At 44.0% G+C, this 27,278-nt stretch overlaps 1 protein-coding gene across 1 annotated transcript in view; it reads left to right on the plus strand.

Annotated features, from left to right (window-relative positions):
- Positions 1-27,278, plus strand: part of PTPRM (protein tyrosine phosphatase, receptor type M) — a 633,774-nt gene that overhangs the window by 587,079 nt on the left and 19,417 nt on the right. Inside the window, 6 exon segments of the mRNA XM_023754237.1 lie at positions 15,658-15,774; positions 20,078-20,232; positions 20,492-20,627; positions 22,788-22,937; positions 23,641-23,814; positions 26,248-26,379. Coding sequence (XP_023610005.1) covers positions 15,658-15,774; positions 20,078-20,232; positions 20,492-20,627; positions 22,788-22,937; positions 23,641-23,814; positions 26,248-26,379 — 864 coding nt within the window.

Raw genomic sequence — 27,278 nt, forward strand, 5'->3', positions numbered from 1 at the left:
GCGCATCTGCCAGGGCCTGTCATTATCTAAGACTTCCTTGTCACCACTGAGCATCCCCTTTCAGCCCGTGTGTTCTGGGATGGGACCCTTGTCAGTTTCCCTGGCACCTGCCGAAGGCTGCACACCTGGCATTGAAATTGCACTGAAATGTGTTGTGATTGTTTTCCCTCTGTAATGAACCCACCTGAGGGACATTTAACTTTCCATCCAGCCGCCCGTTTCCCAGGCACTCCCACCTACACAGTCGGTGTGGAGATGCACCAACTCTGTTGTGTTGAACTAATCCATCTGCCAAAAGTCTTATAACCAAATCGGCAGGACTCCCAAAGGAGATTTTGCACCAGTAATTTAAGCTAATGATTTCTAAACATATTTAGTCAGTTTTATGAAGACCTCATTAGAATGTGACTGTGTGTTAAAAATCCAAATAAGCTCTCATAGTCATGTAGGAAAATTATTGCGGAGTTGCTCTGAATAGTTTTTATAACAGGTGACAAGGTGTTTTGGGAGCTAAAAGAAGTAGGGACTGAGATGTTAACTTCTATCAATATAGACGCAGGGGTCCTCAAACTACGGCCCACGGGCCACATGCAAATACAAATATTGTATTTGTTCCTATTTTGTTTTTTTACTTCAAAATAAGATATGTGCAGTGTGCATAGGAATTTGTTCATAGTTTTTTTTTTAAACTATAGTCCGGCTCTCCAATGGTCTGAGGGACAGTGAACTGGCCCCCTGTTTAAAAAGTTTGAGGACCCCTGATATAGAGGATTGGAGGCAACCACCTAAACGGATGCTTTAAAGATTTTTACCCACCCAAAGAGGTTGGCATAATTCCTTTCCTAACATTTGTCACTAAAAGAGTAATGAAAGAAAAAAAGTTTAAGATGAACACTACACATCAATTAACTTTCTAATTCACATGCAAGGGAAGTATATTAAGATTCCAAGTGCCCCTTTCACATACAACAAAGAACATCTGCTTTTCTACAAAAGCCACCAGATCCAGGAGCAATGGAAGAAGCAAGCAAGAAAGAGGCCAGGTTTATAAAATGTGGAAATACTGCTTAACAGTAGGAGTAGCGTAGGTAACGCCTAACAGTACAAAATAATAATAATATTTTCTGCAAAATCTTTCAAGTTGTAAGAATCAAACCTATAATGAAGGGAAGAGACAGATTCTTTTCATAGACATTGCCGAAATTTTCTTCTCTTGAACTGTCACTAATACATTTGGTAGATCTTTTTTAATAAACTGGATTTTTAAGATGGATCTTTTTTGACCCGGGTAATTATAGCCCTAACTCTTATTAATTTACTAGAGGCCCAGTGCACGAAAATTGTGCACAGGAAAGGGGGGACGGTCCCTCAGCCCGGCCTGCACCCTCTCCAATCTGGGACCCCTCGGACATCCCTCTCGCAATCCAAGACCGCTGGCTCCTAACCACTCACCTGCCTAATTGCTCCTAATCCCTGTGCCTGCCTGCCTGATCGCCCCTAACTGCCCTCCCCTGCTGGCCTGATTGCCCCTAACCCCTCTGCCTGCCCCCCGCCACTGTGGCTTTGTCTGGAAGGAGGACCGGATGACCAGAAGATGTCTGGTCGACCTGGTCTAATTAGCATATTACCCTTTTATTAGTATAGATACTTGTTCAATAAACATTCCTCTGCATTTCAATCTACTGCCAACCATTTCGACAGTCATATTACTGTAACTGATTCAAACTGTCCCTCCTCCATAATTCCCACCCAGGTACTGCCACACTTCTCATCAACTGATTCAAACTGTCCCTCCTCCATAATTCCCACCCAGGTACTGCCACACTTCTCATCACCTCCCCCCAGCATATCACCCGATAAACGAGGCACTAACAGCTGTCAGCAGTAGGAGAGGGGCGCTATACAGAGCCCTTCATGGCAGCAGGCTCTTCCGGAAGAGATGACTCCCTTTGAGGTTACCTCTTCTCAAAGGTCTTGGTTTCCCTCTGTAAAAAGTTGGAAAATCAACCTAAGAGCCTGATTTGTCTTGTTGACAAATTAACTCAAAGTAGGCTTTCTAATACCTTTTTAACATTTAATGATACACTTACTGTATCACTGGCACTAAGAAATCCCAAGATAAGGGGCTAAATCTTAAAAAAAAAAAAATCCCAAGATATTTATATTTCATTTGTGCTCAAAGAACATAGAATATGGTACTAGGTAATCATTTAAACAGTTCACTGTAACACATGTAGGTCAGAATGATGACAACTGTAGTGAAGGAACCAGTTCTGCCAAAGGGAATCTCAGAGGAATTCATGGAGAATGTGGTGAGGAGCTGGACCTTAATAAAAGAAAGAACTTTAAATAGCAAGAATGAGACAATAACCCCTTAGGGCAGTGGTTCTCAACCTTCTGGCCCTTTAAATACAGTTCCTCATGTTGTGACCCAACCATAAAATTATTTTCGTTGCTACTTCATAACTGTAATGTTGCTACTGTTATGAATCGTAATGTAAATCTCTGATATGCAGGATGGTCTTAGGCGACCCCTGTGAAAGAGTCATTCGACCGCCAAAGGGGTCGCGATCCACAGGTTAAGAACCGCTGCCTTAGGGGGTGGGTGTAGGGGGGACAGAGAAGGGAGAGTAAATGGCAAAATGGGGAAAGAGCCAGTGGCCTGGTGAGGCTGTGTTGGAGAGTTGAGGGGGAAGTGAACTCTGAGGCTGAAAAGCTGGTTGAGGCTTTATCAATGGAGGTTTGAAATGCCGTTCTAGGAGTAAGGAAAGGTAGACACAGGAAGTGGGTGGTGTGCCTGTTTGTTATAATAGAAGGCATTAAGCTGGTGAACCATATGTTCTAATTAGTGTTGCTGATCTAATCTAATCTTAATAGTCATTGGATTTTACATGGAAAAAGTCATTGGTAATCTTTGCCTGAGTAGTTTCAGAGGAATGACGTATCCGAGTTCTTTGATTGTATGCAACAGAAATCAACTCAGGCTAATTTAAGGCAAAGGGGAATTTATTAGAAGAAATAGGAGCTCAGAGTGTTGATGTGAAGAATAAGGCTTGCAAACAGATAAGGGAAAAGGCACCAACTCCAGAGGGCCGGTGAGTGGGCGGACCTCGCAGCCAGACAGTCTGGTCATGGTGCTGATGGAGAGAGGATGAACACCAACAATTCCCAGGCTTTCTCAATGTGTTCAGGGTTCAGAACAGAGCATCTGACTCCCCCTGATTGCTTCATGAGCTCATCCCTTGCTCTCCAGGGCCCCTAATTGATAAGCTACCCCTTGGGGAAGAAGTAGTCCCCAAAAGGACATCAAGGACATATTAGGATGGATGAATGGATAAAGGGACGTTGAGTGACCAGTTAACAACCAGCATTCACTCTGAATGGTGGGACGGAAAGCAGTCGGTAGGGTCAAGGCAAGAGTAGAAAACACGAATGAGTAGACTGAGTTCAATCTTATCAGAAGCTTAGCTGAGAAAGGAAGAGAAAGAAATAAACAGAGAAGCATTTACACTCAAAGGATATTTTAAAGGTGGGAGACCTTTGAAAATTGTATGTGCTACAGAAAGAATCAGGAGAAAGGGAGAGATTAACACCTTAGAAGGCGGACCACTGAGGGGATATTTTCCACGGAGGCAGAGTGCGAATCTGTAGTTCAGCCTTATCAGAGACAACATCTTTCGGAGCCTGGAGAACAGAGACAGGTGAGGAAGCAGTTAAATCAATGTAACCAAAACAAACAAACAACACACTTGGAATGGCACCCTCTCCTGACAACCTGTTTCCTGAGAAAAAGCAGTGCTGTGGGCTTAGATTTGGGGAAATAGCTATATGATGGAGGCGTCAAGAGCACAGGTAAAGGGTTAGCCAGGAGCAGGAGCTGGCCTGCTCCTCTCTTAGAGATAAGAATAGGGGAAGATGCAACCAAGACTCAGTCGATAGCAGCCAGACAGGGGGGATGGGAGTCCTGGGACAACAGTAGCCAGAGTCCTCACAGAACTGACTCTGAGGGGGACAGGTCACCACAACTCAGGCTGAGTGTGGGCATTTCTAAGTGAACTCTCACCTCTGAGCCTTAGTTTACACATCCCCAAAATGAAGGGAAATTGGCTGAATGAACCCTAAAATTCCATGTTTATATGAGGAATTTTTATTTGTTGTTGCCATTTAAATAACAGACACATCTGCAGCCCAGACACGTCTAATGCACATGGCCTCCGGACCCTCCTGGCACTCCCTGTGTCTGCTCTGAATATCAGCTGTGGGGAAAAAGCACGGAGTCTGGATTTTCTAAAGGGAATAAGTCAGTAAAAAGACATGCATGTCCTTTCCTTACGAGAAGCCGTCCACTTTTATTTCTTCTGCACTATTTAAACACATTTTATAGAAAATCTAGAGCAGAATATTGCAGTGTGTGATTAGGTACCAGCGAGATGAATTCTGTCGGTGTTCTATCTATATTTCATTTATACGGACCGTAAAAGATGCTCAGTCTATAATTTATAGACCTTCCTTTGAAAATGAGCTAATCTGACTACAGTAAGTTATGATTTTGAGAAAATATCTTCTTTTCCAAAGTTCTCAAAATTGCTTATAACAATTCACTGGTTTATCAGCTGGCACCACAGAGCAATCTTACCTTCCCAGCACTTTTCTGTGTCTGTAACCGATGATCAGCAGTACCGCACCTGCTTCCTGCCCGCTGCCAGGAGGGCCCGTGGGGAGAACAGGGCCTCTTTGGAGAACTCTCCCAATCATCTAATAACGATGGCTCTGTATACCCGTCGTGTTCTGTGTAACTGCAAGTGTGGCTTTTGCATCTAGAAGACCTCCTTGTGCACAGAAACTTCTTTCACACACACCCCAAAATCAGTAGAGAGTCATCATCATCACTTATGTCCATCAATCCAATTTGGATAGCAAATCTATTTAATTGAAAGGTAAACTGTGGTGTGAAGAACATGCAAAAACAGACACAATTGTAAAACAAATTCATTTCAGTAGGAAACACTTCATTGACTACCAAATTGGGTGGTGATTTTGAAAAATGTGAGACTAAAGGCAAACAAATACTTTCAAAATAAAGCAAAGAGAAAACCACATAACTTCATTCTTCAATCTTACTGAAGGCTTAAGTATTTTAAGTTAATTACTAAATACTGCATTTTAAAGCTTAAAGTAATGGGGTTTCTTATTTAAAATTTCGTATCTGTAATGCTAATCCCAACTTCTGTAAAATGTTCTAACAGTGTCCCTGCAAATAAATGTGGTGTGTGTGTGTGTGTGTGTGTGTGTGTGTGTGTAACATACATGCTGCCTCACATTTGCTCACATGGGTAACCAGACTACATTCCTTTCAATTTCCACATTTTCTGTACCTGATAAAAGGTTCTTACCACATGTGTGCATCACACACACACACACACACACACACACGCACACACACACTCGAGCTCCCTTGCTCACACATCCTTGCGCATTTAGAAATGCTCTTTCCTTGTTGGGAACAGCAAAGTGCTATTTGTTCTGAGTGCAGACCATTGTCTCCTTCTTTTCTGAATTCCGCATGGGTTGTCACAGTGAGTTAATGAATTTCCTGGGGGAAGACAGCATCAGTCTCATAGCTTTTCCTCACACCTCCAGTGTCACTGCTGTTGTCAGTGTTAGAGAATTAACCCCTTGGAGTCTGTTCATTTTTCTGTGGCTCTCCTGGTACACGTGACACTAGTTAGCTAGTTATCAGGTGACCTCTCGACCTCCTATCGGTGAGGGCCGGAAAAACAGAGAGCGGATCCCTGCATTCAAGACATTTACAACCCAAATATAGAGGCAGGACTTACAGTTGCAGACAAGAAGGAACAAAACACCTTTGGGAACCATTTTGCCCTCCCCTCCCGGACCAGAGGCCTCTGTGAGTCAAGGCTAGGTTATTTCATCTGTGAGTCCCAGAAGGCTGGACACATAGAAAGTATTAGAAAGTGTTCAGTGAATGTTTCTGAAGAGTTGGAAGAATAATTACAAAAGAGCACATAAGCTAATGGAAATAACTTACTTCGTACAAGGGAAATGCCTGTTGACCACTCTCCTTCCCTTGATTTCTGATTCATTGGGTGAACAGACTGGAATCTAAAGTCACACGTGTATATACAACATGGTCATTATGGGTGTGGGTGAAATTACTACAGCTTTGCTTGATATGACAGAAATCTCTTTATAGTTAGCCCACCTAGTTAACCCTTATGCATTAAGTTCCTGGCAATTCCTTAAAAAGATGTCATTTTTTTACCCAAGTATTGATGAATTATAAAATAGGCTTCAGAGACCATTCTTTGTGTGCTGTAAGTCATCTGTCACTTTTGTATCAGCCATCTCTAATCGTGCCATAGTGGTGGGGTATTGCAGCATCAAAGCAGATTTGCAGGTCTGAATAACACGTGTTTCTCAGAACACGCTCTCCAGGCTCCTAGGGAGCTGTGAGCTGCATGCAGGCCAGCTCTGCAGTAGTCTCTAGCTGAGCCCATGGAGATGACAGTGTGGGAGCACCCGCTTCATGGTCACCATTGGCAAGGCCTGCTGCTTGGCCTCACAGACACTCTTGCTGCTTTGCCGCAGTTGCCTGGCCCTGGAAAAATCCTCATGTTCATCTCTGTCTGGACTTCCTGTGTATTTGCTGTTTTACTGGCCTGGGCTTGGATCCTCGGCTGTCTCACTCTGACACCTCTAACTTTATCTGCATTGTCTTTGGGGTGCATGTAGGTGGTCACCTGCCCTAGTGTCTATAAAGCGCGTAAGAGGGTAGGGGGCCCACATGTGTAGCAGATGGACAGGTGCACCTGGGACACATGTGCCATAGCCTGAGAGTGTTTAAAGCATAGTCCCAGTCACATTGGGACCAACTCGGGCAGCGTACATCTGTAGTTTCTTGGAGGTGCAATTGGGTGCAATATGGTATGGCCTTTGTTCTGCTCACATGAGCTCTTGAAAATTTGGGTATTTCCCTCACTTGGCACACTATAGGTATGCCAAGGATATCTTATCCTTGAATAATTTGTTGGAAAACAGTAAATAATGTATCATCTTGAGTGGAATCTGTTTTTCCTTCTCTACTTTCCAAATCTGCTAAATTCATCTTCCTTGGCCTTGTTCTGCCTCTCCCTGAAGGCTTGAGACTATCTGGCTAAGTAAATATGTGAGAAAATGCTGGGTGCTTCCCAGGAGAAGAGAGCCAGAGAGCCAGTGAGTAGTTTTATAGTCTATATACAACTCTTTTCAGATTAGCCAAGTGGCACGACATCAGTATCTCTACTTCAATTTCACTAATTAAGGAATTTAAGTAAAGAAGAATTTAATTGGCTAGCTAGGCTAACAGGCAAACAGAATTCCCTGCCTCAGAATGTTTTCTCTGGAAGTCTCCGCCATATGTTGAAGACCAGTGTAGGACCACATCTTATGGCTTAAGCTGCTGCCCCATTTCTCTGGGACAGGGTTTCTAGCGATGAGAATGTGGGCTGCTTTGGATACTTCTCTGATGAAAAATCCAAGAGCCCCCTTCACACCTGACAGGAAGGTGTTGAGTAGATTGCTTCCTTGTCCTGTAAAACTCAGGATCAAGGAATATGTGTTTGGGTAGCCTGCTTGGAAAATTGTGGGGGTGCTGCTGGATTACAGAAGTGGACCGCTCACATAGCCAGTAGTGAATATAGTAACAAGATGAGTTAACGACCAAGGATGTCACTGGGTTACCTGCTGGAACTTACTAAAAAGAAGCAGAGTCTGCCAGGGAAAAGCTAAAGGAGACCTATGACGTGTAGTGGAGAAGTGTCCACAGAAGGAATGTGAAAAGTAAAGGGGAAATAGATATTTCAAAACCAATATGGGGTTTACATCTTTTAGCTTCAGACTGTCTGCCATGAGATAGAAACTGAACCCTTAGCACTTAAGTGCCTCTGATGTACCTCAGCAAATGTATATCTACGTATACTAATAATGCTGTCATTGCGCAAAAGATTTCTGAAACTCTTCTTCCAGAATAATCTTTAGGATACGTGACACACATTTTATTGTCCTCGGTGGTTGGCAATCTCCTTTGGCAAGAGGACTTAAGTTTGAGGAATGGCTAAAAGTCAAAGCCAAATCTATTGACTGAGGTGGGGAACAAGCTGCCTGGATAAATGTTTCCTCGAAGTGCCGATGCTCTCTGACCTTGCTGGGTAGGAAAGAGAAAAGTAACAAGATTAACTTCTTGAGTGGTCTGTACCATGATGTTTAAATTCCACAAGAGGCGTCAGGCCATGTTTCTTTACAGGTGATGAAAACAAATATTATCGATATGAAATAAACCTTGTGTTTATTATAAATATTGTATAATATATTGTAGGTACAGTACGTATTATATGTCCATCAATTAATAATACTAATCAATAGATGCAATTGGAAGACCAGGTAGAAAATCAGAAACCATGTGGGAGGAACTTCAGGCAGGAGCAGGAGCCTGGTGGTGTGAAGCTGATTTACTCAGGCTCTACGGCATTTTCCCAAATTCAAGCTACCCAGACCTTCAGAAGAAGCTCTTGATTTTGTGCCAGTTTTGAAATAGGCTTTAAGGATGGTGCCCAAGGGAGACCCCAGGGCCAAATGAAACAGGTTTGGAAGGGAGGAGCTGGGAAACCTATTATAAGCCAGGTCCTTACACAAAGTCTTTATACATCTTATCTCATTTAATCTCTACAACCTCCCTAAGAAATCAGTGCTATTACCCATATTATATACTAGAGGCCTGGTGCACGAAAATTTGTGCACTCAGGTGGGGGTTGTCACTCAGCCCGGTCTGCGCCTTCTCGTAGTCTGGGACCCCTGGGGGATGTCCAACTGACTGGGAGGCTGGAGAGGCTCCCGCTACCACTGCTGCGCTGGCCAGCCATGAGCCGGCTTCTGGCTGAGCGGTGCTCCCCCTGTGGAAGCGCATTGACCACCAGGGGGCAGCTCCTGCATTGAGCATCTGCTCCCTGGTGGTCAGTGCGCATCATAGTGACCAGTCGTCCCGGTCGTTCTGCTGTTAGGGTCAATTTGCATATTACCCTTTTACTATACAGGGTATGAAAACTGAGGCTAAAGGGTATAACTCACAAATTAGCAGTAACAACAAAAAATAGAGCAAATGCACTTCCATCTTCATTGCACAGAGACCAAAGCAGTCTATCTTTTCAGGATATTTATTTATTTTATTTTTTTAAATATATTTTATTGATTTTTTTACAGAGAGGAAGGGAGAGGGATAGAGAGTTAGAAACATCGATGAGAGAGAAACATCGATCTGCTGCCTCCTGCACACCTCCTACTGGGGGTGTGCCCGCAACCAAGGTACATGCCCTTGACCGGAATCGAACCTGGGACCTTTCAGTCCGCAGGCCGATGCTCTATCCACTGAGCCAAACCAGTTAGGGTGTTTTCAGGATATTTAAATGAGGAAATGTTTTTATTGCTGTGAGAACTCTGTAAAAAAAAAAAAAAGAATTTGGATACAATAAATCTGTTCTCTTGGAAACCTCACTGGCAGCTGCTCTTGGCTGGGGTTCTTTGGTAACTTTACTTAGTAGCAAGCAGCCTCTTTGCTCTTGCTATCCAGTATCTCCATCAAAGCTGTGCTCAGCTGGCCCCAAACACAACTATTAATAGAACTGTGGCCACTCCTTCTGGATGACTCTTTTTAGAAGAGAGAGACAGACAGACAGAAGTGGGTGAGGGGGGGAGAGAGAGAGAGAGAGAGAGAGAGAGAGAGAGAGAGAGAGAGACAGACAGACTGTTGAAAACCCCTTTAGGAATCAAAACTCCTAACAGTGCCTTTCTTTTCCTCCCTCTCCCTTCTACCCCTTTAGAGTAAGTAATGTTTATTAGATCACACTATGGTGGCCCCAACTGAAGAGCTAACATTCAGTTCCTTAATCCTTCTTAATCATGGGTTTCTTAGTCCTTGGACTCCTGCACATAAACAGACCTTCACGTTCTGCCCCAGGCTCCTCCCTGCAACTGGTGGAGTTGGTGATGGGTGGCGGGGGAGACACCAGCAGAAACAGCAATTTGTGATCAGTGACAAAAAATGAGTGATGGTTTCACTGTGCTTCTACTCTTCTCTCCCCCACCCCACATACTGTCTCTCACCCCAAAAAGGCAGGGAAGCTACGGTCATTTTCAGGCTTCTTACTTAGCATCTGTTCCTGAAGCCAGACCCGGCCAGACCTGGCAAGATTGAAGAAAGGATGATTCGCCTTGAGTGCCATCCTCCCAAAATGCCCTGTGCTCGGAGCCACCCCTGGCTCTGCAGCCTCGCCTTCCACACCGTCTAGCTTATTCCCTGAGACAAGTCACTCTCCCTCCATGGGCCTGTCTTTTGTTTCTTCATTTGAGGACACGGGGAAATGGAAGGAATGAAGGAGGTGGTGAGCAGTCCTGGCCAGAACCGGCTCTCCTCTCTCACACCAATCACTTGGCTCCCTGAGCCACTAAATGAGGCCCCGGTTGTGCAAATGCAGTGACTCCAAATGGCAAAATCCAAGCGTGAAAGGCTTATGTGTGGCAGTTGTAATGACCTTGAAAACGAGTGTTTGGAAACTGTCTCTGTGATGCCTCACAGCTTCATTTGATATGAATTTCCTCCCCACAAATCGCAAACAGCACTTCCTAATTTCTGATGGATGCTCATCAAACCGCCCTAATGGGAGAACAGACCTTCTGGCCACTCTCCCCAGTCTTCTCAGTCCCTGGAATAAGGTTTGTAGGAAAGAGATTTAGAGGAAATGGTGGTGTTTCCCTTTGTTTTGTTTTCACCTGTGGTCCCCCCCACCCTCACCCCCATAAACCATGCACAGTTCACAATGCTCAGTTAACCTCTTCCTTCTCCAGAAAACCCTGCTGCACATCTCCACCCCCTTAGTGGCCCCTAGCCCTCTGAAGTTCTGTGGCCACCTAGAGTCCCGATCACAAAGTTATCGTTTAATAAAAATAAGAATTTCCATTGTGTGAGCACTTACACTGGGGCAGATGTTTTAACTGCATCATATCACTTAATCCAGTGGTTCCCAAACTCATCTGTCTGTTCTTGGGAGTCGCCTGAGGAGCTACAAGAAACTATGGACACCTCTGTCTCACCCCAGAAAGTATGATTTAACCATTGGGCCCGGTGCACAAAATTTGTGCACGGGGGGGGGGGGGGCTGTCCCTCAGCACAGCCTGCACCCTCTTCAATCTGGGACCCCTTGGGGGATAACCAGCAGTCAGACACCCCTCTCACAATCTAGAACCGCTGGCTCCTAACTGCTCGCCTGCCTGCCTGATTGCCCCTAACTGCTTCTGGCTGCCAGCCTGATCATCCCTAACTGTTCCCCTGCTGGCTTGATTGCCCCTAACCACCTCTGCCTCAGCCCCACACCCTGGACCCAGGATTCCCTCCTCCAGCCGGCCACAGGCACCCGGGGTCTGGGTTCCCTCCCTCTGGTCAGCCATAGGCACCCAGGACCCGAGCTGGCTTCACCCGGGCCTGCTGCAGCCACAGGGGATGGTGGGCAGGTGGCTTCACCCAGGCCACAGCCATAGGTGCTGGAGCCTGGGAACGTGGGGTGGGCAGCTTCTCCATCTCCCAGGCCACAGCCAACCACAGGTGCTGATGCCCAGGACTCCAGCAGGCGGCTTCGCCCGGGCTCGGCTTTGTCGGGAAGGACATCAGATGGTTGTCCAGAAGACCTCCAGTCTAATTAGCATATTACCCTTTTATTAGTATAGATTGGCCTAGCGTGTATCCTGGGCTTTGGAATTTAATACACTCCCACCCACTCCCACGTGATTCTATGTGCAGACAAATTTGGTAATCCCTGACTCAATCATAGATCACTTTGAGGTAAAAACGAAAATCACCCCCTCTTTACAGAAGAAGAACCGTAAGCAGACTTAAGTAACTTACCCGAGCTCACAGCAGCCTTAGGGAGGACCAGACTCTGCAGTCCCGTTGTGTTGTCTAAATCCTTGCTACTCAGAGTGTGGTTCGCAGACCAGCGGCATCACCTGGCAGCTGGGTTGAAATGCTAACCTGGTGCCCCACATCCTCAGACCTGCCAAACCCAAGCTCCTAGAGTGGGCACTGGGGTGTGGTAACAAGCCCTGCAGGGCATTCTGCTGCCTGCTGAAGCCTGACAACCACAGCTCTAGCCAGTCGGGATGCCTGAAGGTCACGGTCATGTGCTGCCGGCCTGGGGAGCTCCAGCTCCAGCCTGCCAGGGGTCATCTGACTTCACCTGGGAGTCATCTGGGCTGCCGTTTAACATGACCCACCTTGGAGAACTTTTTCAGGCAGCTAGAAATCCTGCAGTTACTCTGCTTTCTGTGCTGTTTCATGTTTGTGCACTTTAAAGCCAACAATGCCCCCCCACCCCGCCTTTGGAGGCAGGGACCACCTCCTGCTACCCTGCAGCCTTCTGCTGTGAGGCACACAGCAGGCTCGGTAGCAGGTGCCTGACGGATGGCCCAATGGACCCAGCTCCGGGGCATCCAGCTACTGAACCTGATCAGAGCCTCCCTTTAGGGGCTGAAGGCTGTTGCCTTAGGATTAGGATGTGTGGGAGGCACAGCCACTCCTGGACATTGTGCAGGTAACACTGGGCTGCAGAAGGCAGTCAAGCCTGGCCACCATCTGAGGAGAGGAGTGTCTGGTTCTGCTCCTACAGGTGCCACAGAGCCACTGGTCTTCACACCTCTGCATGGTCTTCACAGCCAGGCATGGGAAGTCTGCATCCAGAAAGAAGCATACATCCCTCCCCCTCCTCCTCCTCCTCTTTTTCTTTTCTTTTTAAAAAGCAAAATTATAACTTGACACAAATCCAAGCAGTTAAAAAGATACTAAAAGGAACCCAATTTAGAAAGGTTGTAGTAGGCTAAAAACAGATGTGGCGAACCATTTCAGGATGTTACAGGAGATGAGAGGGAGAGGGCGGGGTTGGAAATGGCTCATCCGCCTCTTCTGGGTCCGCCTGCACAGGTGCTCTGCACAGGAGACGGCTCTGTCCACAAACACGTTCTGGAAGGAAGCAACCCCAAGGCTCCCTTTCTCCTAATTACTGCTCATTATAGAGCAGTGGTTCTCAACCTTGGCTGCTCATTAGAATCACCTGGGAATCTCTTTAAAATCCTGATTTCTGGGCCTCATCCTCTAGAAATTCTGTTTCTTTGTTACTAATGTTGTAGCCCCACCCCATAACAAAGAAACAGAATTTCCAGAAGATGAGGCCCAGAAATTAGGATTTTAAAGAGATTCCCAGGTGATTCTAATGTGCAGCCAAGGTTGAGAACCACTGTTATAGAGCAACCGGCAGCGCCTAGTTAGCATCTGACCAGGTGTTTGGAGCAGTCCAGGTTTCTTTCCGTGGTTCACCTGGCCCATAGGGGCGTGGCTGGTCCTTTGGCAACCTCTGGATCTCCTGGCTGTAGCTCTCTCTTATACTGGAATATTTTAGATCCATAATGTAAACCATAATATGTATAAGTATTTATACTTTCTAAAGTCACAGATTATGTTCCCATTTGGGGGGGGAGGGGCTAAAAATGGGAACTAAACATTTATTGAAGGAAGAGACCATCTTTGTCTTATGCTGCACTATATCTGCAACTCCTGATGTGTCTGGCCTACATCTTGCCAAGTAAAGGTAGTAGGGCTTATCTAAAACCTCACTGAATCGGCTGCCAGGAAGTTTTATAAGGAAGCAGCTAAGATAACAGCCAGCCGGTACCACACTGGAAGCATTAGAGTACCAAGGTGCTTGGCATTCTGGGAAAGGTCACCTCAGACCATATTTCTTTTTTTGTAAACTTTCCCAATCTGGGATTTTCCTTCCTGCACTGACCCTATCATTGTCTCCATAAAATTCAGTTCTACACATATCTATTGACATTCAGTGTCTATGGGACACAATAGGAGATATTGCAGGGTTTACAGAAATAAGCAACAACATGCCTTTACATGGTGGCATGTACTAGGCAGGTATCAAGCATTCTAGCAAAACATGCACATTTCATCGGAGGATCAAAAAGAGAGAGACTCCCGTCTAGACTTTGAAGGGGTGTGGCATTTGAGATATTCTTTGACGAAAGGATAAAATTTTCAGCTGGGAGTGTATGGGTGTGAGGAGAACATTCTAAACAGAAGGAATGGCATGAGTAGGAATCTGGATCACGAGATCTGTTTGGGGATCATGCAAATTACTTGTCTCTGAACATAGTGGATGGAAAGGAGAGTAGTAAAAGCTAAGGATAAACCCAGTAGTTGTGGCCAAATAAAAAAGATCCTTACATGCTGGGCCCACGTGTAATTTCTGTTACATGCAGTTTCTATTGGAAATAGAAGTTTATTGAGCAGAGCAAGTAAATGCCACTGGCCTTACCCTTTGGCAGGTTTTTTCTGGTGCTGGTATGAATAGAATGTTCATGCAGGAAGTTGCCAGATACAAGATTATGGCAAAGGGAATAAAAAGTTGGAAAACATATTAGAGAGATATTTCAAAAATGTCTTACACTTAGCAGTTGGTTGGGTCTTGGAGACGGAATCATGATTTTGTGCCTGGGTAACTGGGGAAATTGTAGCATCAGGAGTGTAGTTGATGGGGGACAAAGAATTCTCTTTTAGGCATATTGCCTTGGAGGTGCTGGCAGGACCTCCCAGAGAGATGCCCACAAAAGAAGTTAGAAACCGAATTCGGCACTTGGAGAATAGGGCCAGAGGCACAGAAGTTAATCCTGGAGAAGGGGTGACAGGAGTGGATGAAGCTGCCAGGAATTCAAGACAGAGCCACAGAGGCTCAGACAGAGCCCCGAGGACACCTCCATGACTGTAATTCTAAGTTGGGAAAATCACATAGTTACTTCCTTTTTCAGAAAAAAAAAATTCTAATCTCACTGTTGGCTTTGATTTCCTGCTCACTCCTCCTGCTCTTCCCTCATCCCAAGCTTTTGCTAAAGACTGCAAGAGCTACAGGACCAAAAAAAATTTACTAGGAGGAGTCAAGTCTAACAAATTTCTTCCACCGGAAAAATCCTCCGATTAGAGGCTTTCAGTAATATGGAAAGACTGTGTTCAAATGTTGCCAAGGTTTGTGTATTGACTTTACTCAGCTTAAAATGAATCTGTAATTCTAAATTGGGAAAACCACATAGCTACTTCCTTTTTCAGAAAAAAAAATGTCTGATCTTACTGTTGGCTTTGATTTCCTGCTCACTCCTTCTCAAAAATGTTCAATCGATTCCTGAAACTGGAAGGAATTTAAAATTCAGAGCTGACATATTGCAAACTACCTTTTATAGTTTATTTTTCCAGGCCATTCCCTAGGTTGAGATAAACAGGAAATGAATGGTTACTGTAACTGGGATATTTGCAGTATAAATACGATCTGTTAACTTTAGACCATTTTCCTAGGCTTTACTCCTTTTATAACTCACATTTTGTCTTCTTCTGGGGAGAGAAGAAAAGCATACATGATCTAAGAAAATAAACATTGCTCTGTAGTGTACAGCTTAACTTCTGGTTTTCATGCAAATTTTATCCTGTAAATCATACCGTGACCCATCATTTGGGGATCTAAAAAACAAACTCTAAACCCTTTATTTCCTTTGTGTTTTCTAAAGGTCAAATGCTGCAAATACTGGCCAGACGACACAGAGATATATAAAGACATTAAAGTTACCTTAATAGAAACAGAACTACTGGCAGAATATGTAATAAGAACATTTGCTGTTGAAAAGGTAAGTTTCCACACTGCAGACTTTGAAAAGCCATGGCCAGACATTAGTGGTGCTAGCCTTGTTAACTTACTAAGCTAATCTGTACCTGGTCACACCTGAATGCAGGTAGACTCTGTCTAGTAATTTCTCAAGATTGCATCTCGCCCTTTGATTCTGTAACAGCTCAGTTCCATCTTTGAAGCAAATCATTTCCATTTCATAAGAGGCTATATTTTGCAGTTACACCAAATACATATGCCTATCTGTCTATTTCCTTTTCCTTTCTAACCTAGTTAATATTGTTCGTTCTCTCTCTCTCTCTCTCTCTCTCTCTCTCTCTCTCTCCACTCACTGATAGTTGAATAATCCCCTTCATGTTGAGACCCAGGTCCTAACTCCTCCTGGAATCCCTCTACTTCCCGAGGCTTTTCAGGCCTCTGGTTTCACACGGACCGATGGGTCTTCCAGGTTCTTCCAGGTCGAAGGGACTTACCTGGAAGCATAGGACACCCTTGCATGAACCAGCACCCCCATTCATCCTCACTCCCATACTGGTTTCAGCCTTTTGTACTTGCTGGTGGTGGGTCGTGAATGCTCTGCCTTGGCTCTCCTCTGCCTCATCCCATGTGCATGGATGGGGCTTCTCCGGGAAGCACTGTAGGGCATAACAGGGAATTTCCTTATCCCCCTCTTTCTGCTGACATAGGGAGGGGCCGGAGGTGAAGCAAACTGCAGTCCATCCAGAGAAGTGTCACAGGTAGGCTGTGGGAAAGTGGAGGTGATGTGGCTGAGAAACACTCTGCCTGCCAGTCCTCATCTTGCCTCCGATGCAGGGGACACATGATGTTGTGTCTGAGGTCCACAGACTTTGTGTCAAGAGCTGACTCTCCAGAACTCAGCCCCGCACTGTTACACTGCGCGTAGCCATGTTGTTGTGAATTTGTTCAGTGTAAGCTTGTGCCCATTTACACTGTCAGGTCCTCTTAGAGGACCTGGATTGTCCGTGGACTGCTGGGCAGTTGGCTCTTGGCCTTCTCCTCTACTCTATATTCGTACTTTTTGGGGTTAGCAAGACCATTTTTAAGGAAATTGCAGCATCTGTTTACTGGCTAATTTACTCTTCTGTTTTGAACTACCTATCTTGGGTTTCAAATTCATATTTGTCAGAGAATCACAAGACTGAAAAGATTTTATTTTTGTCTGTTCCTCATACTATTTTTTTAGCCTGTCATTTTTAATAAGCAGGCAGGAGGCTTGGGGACTTCAAAGAACGTGGAGTTCTTGTTGCCTCAATTCTTCAAGTTCTGAACCTCACACTTTGATGTGTTTTTTTCCCCATCTTAGGCAGGTTTGGGGGGAGGATTTCTGTACAGCTCTTGGCAAGAGCGCTCATGAATTACTGCATTAAAACAGATAGCGATAAAAGACCCTCAATATTTTTTTCTTTTTAAAAAAAATGATCCAAAGTCATCACTTAAACATGGAGTCCTTTGAACAGTAGTCAGCTCTCTAATAAGCTGAAAAGGCGTCTCTGATGCTAAAGGAAGGGTTTGTTTGTTTCTTTGTTCTTTTTTAACCTCTTATTGTACTCTCCTACATCCCCAGCTACACAGAAATGTTTTAGAAATACCCGGTTATTTTAGTCACCAGACAACTAGCAAAGAGGTGGTGGGAGGGAGGGACAAGGAGCTTTTTCAGGCTTTGAGGGAAATCAAAATGACCTGTTCGTGATTTTCTAACTGGGCAATTGGAAACTTTAAGGAAAACAAATCATTAGCACTTACATGGAGCACTTCTTGTAGATTTTAAACTTTCTCATTAGAGGGGGGAAACAGTCCATCATATACTGTGCGAGTCCTGCAATTCTGAGAGTATGTTGCATCAAGGGACCGAAGGTGAAAATGGATTTGGGCTCCACTCCACAAAACAAGCAAACACGTTGCAATCTGAAACTGATGAAGCCCTGTTTTGCATGGGACTGTCATCCTCTCCCACGTAGCTGATGACTCAAAGCTAAACAGATATTAAGCAAGGTAAAGTGTCCACTGTGTCAGGAGGAAGACAGCTGAAAAGTCCCCGTGGTGAATCTGGTGAATCTATCCCAGGCTATCCTGGCAGAAAGGAAGTTGACAGTGGCCACTGAATTCTCTCTACCTAGGAGGTGTTTGGGGTTCAGAGAAGGCAGTGGGAATATGAACCTAATGTCTCGTAGACAAAGAATGCACAGATATTTATTAAGTACACACTTTGTTCTAGGCACTATTGTATGTCTTGAGCTCTTCTTTCCCATTAAATTGCATGGAAAAATGAAGTGAATATTACTTTTTTATGTTGCATTAATAGTCGTTATAATGAAAAATAAACAAAAATATAATGATATCAAGTTGGGAAGTATTTGTGCTGTGATCACTAATCACATCCAGGATTTCACCCCCAAATGAATTGACTCAGAAGCAGTTTCCTTTGCTAATCTTGAACATATAACAGGGTGGAGGTTTCTTTTGGGGGAAAAGACATTTATCTTGGTCCAAAAGTGAGTTTTAAAGAGATTGGTTGGGGGCCCATCTCATGATGGATGAAGTTTGAGACTTGGGGATGCTGGAGCCGAAATCTAGCAAAGCTAGAAGGGAAAGTTCTCAAAAAATGAAAATTAAGAAAAAAAGCAGTATATGGGGGGAAATGCCCTTCAGTGGTCTTTGGAATAAATAAATATGTATTATAGGCATCCCCACCGTGTGGGACCACCACTGACCCAGTTGTCATACTTTGGGGAGTTCTCTAAGGGTCTGGAGAGTGACCCAGCTCAACCCTTTGTCTTCTAATGGAGACTTTGGGACTGGCTATGGTGTCAGCAATAAGAAATGCGGACTCCTAACCACCTTGTAATGTTACTTTGGGGTCACAGAGCATATGTAGCAGATAACAGTGTTGGTTTTTATTCGTGACTCTCTGATAGCTTAATACCTTAATGCTCAAACATCATTAAAGAATAGCATGATTTTCAAAGAGTACTAAAGCTTCAACAGTTGTGGGTTATTAAACTAAGACATATTGATACACTTATAGCAAGCAAGTCTTATCTGAAAATCTATAATTGTTAGCCTCTTCCAATCTTTCAAAGCACATAAAATTCTGAATTTCTCTGCTCATAAGTATGTGTGAACAATAACTGATGGTGAATGTGTTAAGGTTAGTGGGTACTTAATGTTATGATAAATAAAACCAAACTCAGGGACTAACGCAGAAATGGTAAATAGTCACTAAATGAGAGACAGGAGAAAATTAAATTTAACCTCAGCTTTACATCCAGCCTTGATTCTGGAAGTAATTATTGTTTTCAAAACAGACTTCAGCTTTAAGACACAGTCTTACAACATGGGCTCATGGTTAGAAAAAAAAATTGATGGATATACATCAACTAAAATATTCTCAAAACAAGAGTAAATTTTTAAAAAGCAAAACCTTAAAGTCCTTTTCTTCTGCCTTCCCTTCACTTCAGTGGCAGGCAACTCTCCCACTCAACTTACTGATCCAACAAAGAATTCTAGCAAAATGTGATTCCCATGGTATATATGTGCTTACATACCTGTTTTCCACAGCCGGCTGCAACAACCTGAACACAGGAGGCACTGTCTGAATACCTCTGTGTCCCCAGCACCGAGGGTCATACCTGAAGGAAGCATTGCATTCACTAGATGGTCACTGCATGGATGAATGGGTTAAATGTTTACCTGAATTAAAAAAGACAACTCTAACAAAATGAATTGCAAATGAAAATTAGTTCTCTGGCCTAGTAGTTGGAGAGTAGTCCTCATTCATTCTTCCAGTGACATTCTCTAAGCATCCACAGTGTGTACACTGCTCAAGGGCCCGGGACAAAGGAACCAGAATACAGAAGAGAGAACAAGGGTCTTGCATTTTAGTAGCTGATCTCTTGAGCACACAGGTCCCTGTTCTGTGCCTTTCTCTGTGAACGCACACCTCACCCTTAGGAGCTAAGTGACACACAAACTGCTCACTCAGTCTACTTTTTAGAAAGGACTTTCAAGGACTCAAAGAGATCCATCCATTCATTTGCTGGAATTGCACCTGTCTATTAGTATTGTCCCCAAACATCACCTCTCCTTCCACCCGACGAATATCTTCCTGCCTGTGGTAAGGTTTTCAAAGTATGTATAAAATCTAAGAATGACCTTCTTCCCAGCAACTCAGAGTTTCTATCCCCAGGCTCACTGACTGCTGAGGGGTACCTGATTCTCTCCGGGTTGCTCATCATGTATTTTCCTTTGTTCTCTCCCTGCATTGTGCTGACTGGGAATGGCAGAGGGGCGTTCATGAAATCCGAGAGATCAGACAGTTTCACTTCACTGGCTGGCCCGATCACGGGGTCCCTTACCATGCCACAGGGCTGCTGGGATTCGTCCGGCAGGTCAAATCGAAGAGCCCGCCCAACTCAGGCCCATTGGTGGTGCACTGCAGGTGAGTAGCATGCCCAGAGCCTCGGGAAGGACGCACAGAGGGCAATGGGTGTGGGTCTCCTTTGGGTGGTGAAAATGCTCTGGAACCCAATGGAGTGATGGTTGCACACCATTGTGAAGGTGTGAAATGCCACTGACTTGTACACTTTAAATGGTTCATTTTATGTGATATGAATTTCACCATAGTAGGATATTTTCTTCAAAGAAGCAGCTGCACAGGGGTCCTTTCCTTCCTCTAACAGACATCTCTCTCCATTCAGTGCTGGTGCCGGGAGGACCGGCTGTTTCATCGTTATCGACATCATGCTGGACATGGCGGAAAGGGAAGGGGTGGTGGACATCTATAACTGTGTCCGGGAGCTGCGGTCACGGAGAGTGAACATGGTGCAGACGGAGGTACTGTGCTCCCATCAGTCCCCATCGGTTCTTGGACCCTCCTGTGCATCCCTATCCCCCAGAGCCAAGGAGAAAAGAGACGCTGGCAATTCTCTCTCCAAAACTCCCTAAAAGAAAAAGTGACTCAGCTGGCAGCCTTTCTTTCCTTCCTCCCTTCTTCCTTTTCTTTTTCCTTTCATAACCAAACAAAAAAGCCCACGAGTCTCGCAGGTAACAGACTCTGTAGCCATGAGCCTAAATCTGCGCATGTTTCTGTGTCAAGGAGCCCAGTGGAGTCTCTGCATTAAGGCTTCAGGTTTCCAATTCCATTTCTTTTTATTCTGCCTTTAAACGAGCTGGTAACCAGGGCAAGGACACGCCTGAGAACAGCCAGGCAGTTGCCAAGTGGCTCAGGGGTAGTGTCTGTACATTTTGTTCCTTTCCTGGTCCCTAAAAATTCTTCCCAGTGGCCTGATATCGAGGGAATTTGCCCATTTTATAGAAGCACTGTGTACCAACTAGTACTTCTATCAACTAGAATTCAAAGTGTATCAGGAATTTAAGCTTCTGAGGAAAAATATTAGTTCCTACTCCTAGGAAATGCATATTTTTACTAATATGTGGTTGTTTTAAGTAAGCATTACACTCGCCACCTGGAAAATGATCCGTGAAGTAGAAGAAGAACTAAGAACAATCCATTACATTTTGATCATGCATAAAGTTTACACAAGGCACTGGAAACCTAATTTATTTATTTATTTAGCTAACAAAAAATATAGCAGAAACTTTCAATGCTATGTTCCTGGTCTTTTTCTCTTTAGAGTAGGAATTCTTTGTTTTAAAGATAATAATGATAATGTATTTTTTTAAATAAATTTTTATTGATTTCAGAGAGGAAGGGAGAGGAGAGAGAGATAGAAACATCAATGATGAGAGAGAATCATGGATCGGCTGCCTCCTGCATGCACCCTACTAGGGATCAAGCCTGCAACCCAGGCATGTGCCCTTGACTGGAATCGAACCTGGAACCCTTCAGTCTGTAGACCGACACTCTATCCACTGAGCCAAACCAGCTAGGGCAATAATGTATTTTTAATGTACTTTACAGTTGATCAAAAGTGGTCTCATCCACTTTCCACTTGCTCCTCTTTTTTGAGGTGATGTTGAATAGCAGTGGTTGTTTTGAGAATTAAGAGTCCTGTTTTTTTATAGAAATTAAAGTAAAAAGTAATGAGACTCATTTGCATCTCATGTGATTTAAAGTTGATAATAAATATGGTTAAACTTTAGTAAGTAATTGTAGAGAAAGTCTGTGCCAGTTCAGAGGACCCATTTTTATTATTTTTAAAATATATTTTTATTGATTTCCAAGAGGAAGGGAGAGGGAGAGAGAGATAGAAACATCAATGAAGAGAGAGAGGATCATTGATTCGCTGTCTCCTGCATGCCCCACACTGGTGATCGAACCCGCAACCCGGGCATATGCCATGATCAGGAGTTGAGCTGTGACCTTTTGGTTCATAGGTCGACATGAGCCACTGAGCCATGCTGGCCAGGCCAAAGACCCATTTTTAAACTGTGGACTTGTAACCTATAAACAAGAGCCCTCCTCTGGACACAGACGACTTTTGTAACTATCACATTCATTAATATTTCAAAGGAAATAGTGCTAAGTGCTCAGAACTGGTTTTCTACTGTGATGTCAAGTTTCCCTACCTTCTCTGCATTATTAATTTGGTTGGAAAATTCTTTTTTTATCATGGATAGATAAGATTCTGCTCATTTCTTCATCTGAAATACTGAGTTTCAAACCTGTAGGATCAGAATTACTGAAGTAGTTTAGCCATAGTTACTCTAGCATCACAGTGCTTGCTCTAGTATTTATCAGTGTCTGATTGGTTGTAATCAGTCCATATAAGGCTTTAATCAGTCCATTTAAAGGGTTGAGCCCGTTTGTCTCTTCCTCCCATTAAACTGTCATGCGTGTCCTTTCAGTACCCATGCCAGCTGTGCCACGTGGGGAATACCCCTCTCCCAGCAGTCAGGTCCTCACACTGGATCTCTCGCCTCAGAACACTGGTCCATTTCCTTGACCATGTGGGGCTGCCTTCCCTCTTTCTCTATCTCAATCTCTCAGGTACCTTGGTGTCTCTTACTAACCAGTCCCCTCTGCTTCACCAGGAGCAATATGTGTTTATCCATGATGCCATCCTAGAAGCCTGTCTTTGTGGAGACACCTCCATCCCTGCTTCCCAAGTTCGGTCTCTCTATTATGACATGAACAAACTGGATCCACAGACAAATTCAAGCCAGATTAAAGAGGAATTCCGGGTAAGTCACACTAAAGAGAGAGGTGAGTGGCTGTGACTTTGCTCCTCAAGAAATATATCTAAGTCAGATCTTGAACCATCAAGGCAACACAGGGTTCCTAAACCTCAGCAATATTAATATTTGGGGCTGGATAATTCTTTGCTGTGGGGCTGTCATGTAGGATCCCTGGACTCTACCAACTGGATGCCAGAAGCCCTCCACTACATCAGTTGTGACAACCAGAAATGTGTGCGGATATTGCCTGTGTCCCATGGGGGCAAAGTTACTTTTTGAGAACCACTGGTCTAGCAGTGCCATTTCCCCACTTCAAAAGCAGACACCAGGTAGTCCCATAATGCCCTGGGGTGCAGCCCAAACAAGCAAGGTACTGCATTCAGAGTACTTGCCAGGCAAGAGTTCATCCTCACGTTCCGTCTAAATGTACCTGGCTCTAGACCAATTCTACCCAACCTCCTACTCCCAAGTGCCCAGATGTCTAGCCCTCATTAGACTCAATGTCCCTTATGTCTGATGGGCACTATCTATGGACAAAATCCAAGGAGAGAAAAGAGAAATAAAAATGTAGCTGTGTGAGTGGGGCGATGGCGGAGTGGAGGAGGGGATGATCTTGTACTCAGCTATAGGAAACTTGGCTGTGCCGCAGTCTGAATTAAGACAGTGTACTATCCAGCGTCTTCTCCACCGTCTGCATTCTATCACATAGACCCTGAACATGGTCACGCCGACACTGCGTGTAGAAGACTGTAGCATCGCGCTTCTGCCCCGGAACCATGAGAAAAACCGGTGCATGGACATCCTGCCTCCGGACCGCTGCCTGCCTTTCCTCATCACCATCGACGGGGAGAGCAGCAACTACATCAACGCCGCGCTCATGGACGTAAGCCCACCTACCTTCCCTCGGGAGGAAACGGGAGATTTTTCTCCAGGGGTAGCAACTGGGAAATGACGAAGTGCAGCCTGGGTCTCCTTAGACGCATCTGCCCTTGCTCTTTGGGGTGTTGTTTTTTTAAAGACAGAAACTATTTTTTCTGCAAAGTGCATTTCAGACTCCATATATGTTTCCCTGTCAATGCAAACATTCTTGGTCTCTCAGAAACCACTAGTCCTAACATATTGGTAAATGAATCATGTCCATTTACTCTCTGAGCACTTACATTTTTAACCTGCTGGCCAGAGAGCAAGAGACAGCTCTTAGGTCACTACGGCAATGAAGTGGATAATATGGTTTGCAACATTATTTTAGTGCCCTTTCTTCCTAATTCACGCAGTAATTAACATGAGGGGGAAATTGCCTGTCAGTACAGATAGTACACAGCTCATTACTTCCTGTCAGTCTGTTTACTTCTAACTGAATGAGCATTTGCTATTCAATTGGTGGGAAATGTGAATGGATATTTTTAGTGCTAATATGGACATTTTAATTCTATGGGTGTGATATTGGTAAAAACTTGTTTGAGGCTCTCCAGAGCAGTAAAAAGCATATGTATCCTTTTATGGCAAAAATAAGTAGCACCATCCTATCTAATAAAAGGGTAATATGCAAATTAACCATCACACCATCACAAAGATAGCAGCGCCCATAGCCACAAGATGGCAGCGCCCAGTCCTCTCAGCCCCGTGGGCAGCGTGAGCGGGCAGCATGAATGGCCTGGTGGAATGCTTGCTTCGTCGCCGCAGCCACAAGGCAAGTGTTCCACGCCCAGCCGTGGATGGGCCTCTGGCCAGGCCGGGGCGCAGAATACTTGCGTAAGAAGAGAAGGAACCGGCAAGCTGAGCAGAGTCAAGTGGCCCCCGACTCCCCGGCAAGGTCAAGTCCGGGCGGCCAGAGGGTGGAGGGGGTAGAGGATAGTGTGACAGGAGGGGCTGGTGGCGGAGGCACAGGGGTGAAAGCCGGCTGAGAAAGAAGAAGGGAGCCCTTTATTGGAGTTCCTGAAAACAGGGAGGGAAGACGTTTATATTTCTTAGCTGCAGATGGGCCTCTGGTCAGGCCGGAGTGTGGATGGGCCTCTGGGCCGTGGAGAGCCTCTGGGCAGTGGGTGCAGAGCGGCCAGGCCCTGCAGAGAGCTACTGGCACACGGATTTGTGCGCAGGGCTACTAGTCACACATATAAATAACAAGGAAAGATTTTTAGGAAAAACAGAACTATTTTAATTATGCGTGTTTTTAAATATGTTTTTATTGATTTTAGAGAGAAAGGGTGAGGGGGAAAGAGAAAGAGAAACATCTATGTGAGAGAGAAAAACATCAATCTGCTGCCTCTGGGGTTGAGCCCACAACCCCGAAATCTGGACATGTGCCCTGACGGAATTGAACCTGTGACCTTTTGGTGCATGGGACAATGCTCAACCAACTGAGCACACTTCCCAAGGCTTAATTATACGTATTTTTAAAATAAAATAAAATTTTCTTTATTAAAAAAATTATTAAAATTTTACTTGATAATATTCATAGGAGAATTGGCTAAAACAAAAGGATACTAAAATTTGAAAGAAAAGAAGAAATAGACAAATATGGTTACATACTAGCCAGAAGGAAGTGAAAGTAGCTGCATTTTTAGCAGGCAAAATAGGCTTTAAGGTTAAAAAAAAAAAAAGACTTCAAAGGCAACTTTTAAAAAGATAAAATGACTATTATTTTATGGAGTCATTTTGTAAGAAATAATGTTTGATGCACTCAGAAGAAATAACAATGCTACACTAAAATTATGGCTTCAAAATATATAAAATAGAAATTGAAATACAAAGTGAAACGGAAAAATTCATCGTCATATAAGGAGACAGTACCATGCTTCTTTCAGAGCCTAGTCAAGGAAACAGTCAAAAAAATCAGTTAAGTGCGGAGTAAGCTAGACCAATGACAGAAGTAGAGCATTGGATTGAACAATGAATACACTTAAGGTCAGCCTGGGAGCAAAACATTTATGTGCTATTAATTACAAAAAGGCGTTACATTTTTAAATTCTTTGAGATCTAACTCCCAAGCCCTAGACAAAAGTTTATTCCTCAGGGGGTACTGGGGGCGGGGAGGGGGTGGTTATGTATAAGGCCAATATTGCTTTTCTACTAGAGACAGCAAAAATTTTATAAAATGCTCTTATGTTCTTAGTGTCAAAGTGAGAATATTTTATCATTACTATTCTGCAGATAAGTTTATATTTAGTCTGTTTTGGCATTGACAACAGTGATAGAATTTAACAGTTGTTAAATATGTTCAGTGTTTTATGTCACAAATTTGTATGCATATAAAATAACCTTAGCTTCTTCCCTTCATATTTTCTGATATATTTGGATCTTTCTTGTGTGTTTGCAGAGCTATAAACAGCCTTCCGCTTTTATAGTCACCCAGCATCCTTTGCCAAACACAGTGAAAGACTTCTGGAGACTGGTCCTGGATTATCACTGCACGTCTGTAGTTATGCTGAATGATGTGGATCCGGCCCAGGTGAGACGCAGGAGCTCGTGCCCAGGGTTAAATCTGTGTTTGCTTTGTTTGCACATTGAAAAGTGTGGCCTCCAGTGCCAGGTCACAAAAGCCAGGCGAGGATTGAGAACAGGAGATGCTGAAACACAAACGTTAAAAATCAGATGGAATTAGGGATTGGGGCAGAAAGTCGTCTGAAACCCAAAAGACAGGCTGGAATTACAGATGGTGGAAGTGAGAGGGCAAGACAGAGTCAGAAAGGATGGAAATATGGACTGGAGGGAAATCAAGGTAATGGGCAGAGTCAGAGCTGAACAGGAACAGGAACGTCACAACGCCAAAACCAGAGCAAGCAAGCCAGAAAGCCGTGATGGATGTCAGCATCTAACCCAGCACTTGATCCCATCAGGGATAGTACCATGATGGGGTGGCAGTGGAGACCGGCAGGCAATTTTAAGGGACAGCAATTAGTTGTGTCAACTCTTTGATAAAGATATTAAAAAGAAATAAAACTGGGACTTGAAGATAAGAGAAGCTCAGAATGATAAATGGGACATTATCATAGCTCCTCTTCTTAAACATAAAAAAAGATAGAATGGACAGTAATGACTCGATATTAATAATGGGTTTTAAAAACATTTTCTTAAAGAGACTTGTCAGGCGAGCATTAGCACAGTGGTCGTTTAGGAGCTGAATTTATTGCTTTAGGATACAGCCATACTAATCACAGGCTTAACTGTCATGACAGTTATGCTAAGTTTGAACTTAGCATGTTTTAAGAATAAACTTGTTCTGGAACTGAATTCATTTTCTATCTAATAGAGACAAATTCTTTAAAATAAAATAAATAATAAAATAAAATAAAATGGCCTATTTCAGCATCCAAAGTGGATAAGATTGATAAGATTTTCCCTTCCTGA

The sequence above is a fragment of the Myotis lucifugus genome, unplaced genomic scaffold, assembly GCF_000147115.1.
Source record: "Myotis lucifugus unplaced genomic scaffold, Myoluc2.0 scaffold_58, whole genome shotgun sequence".
Taxonomy (NCBI): Eukaryota; Metazoa; Chordata; class Mammalia; order Chiroptera; family Vespertilionidae; genus Myotis; species Myotis lucifugus.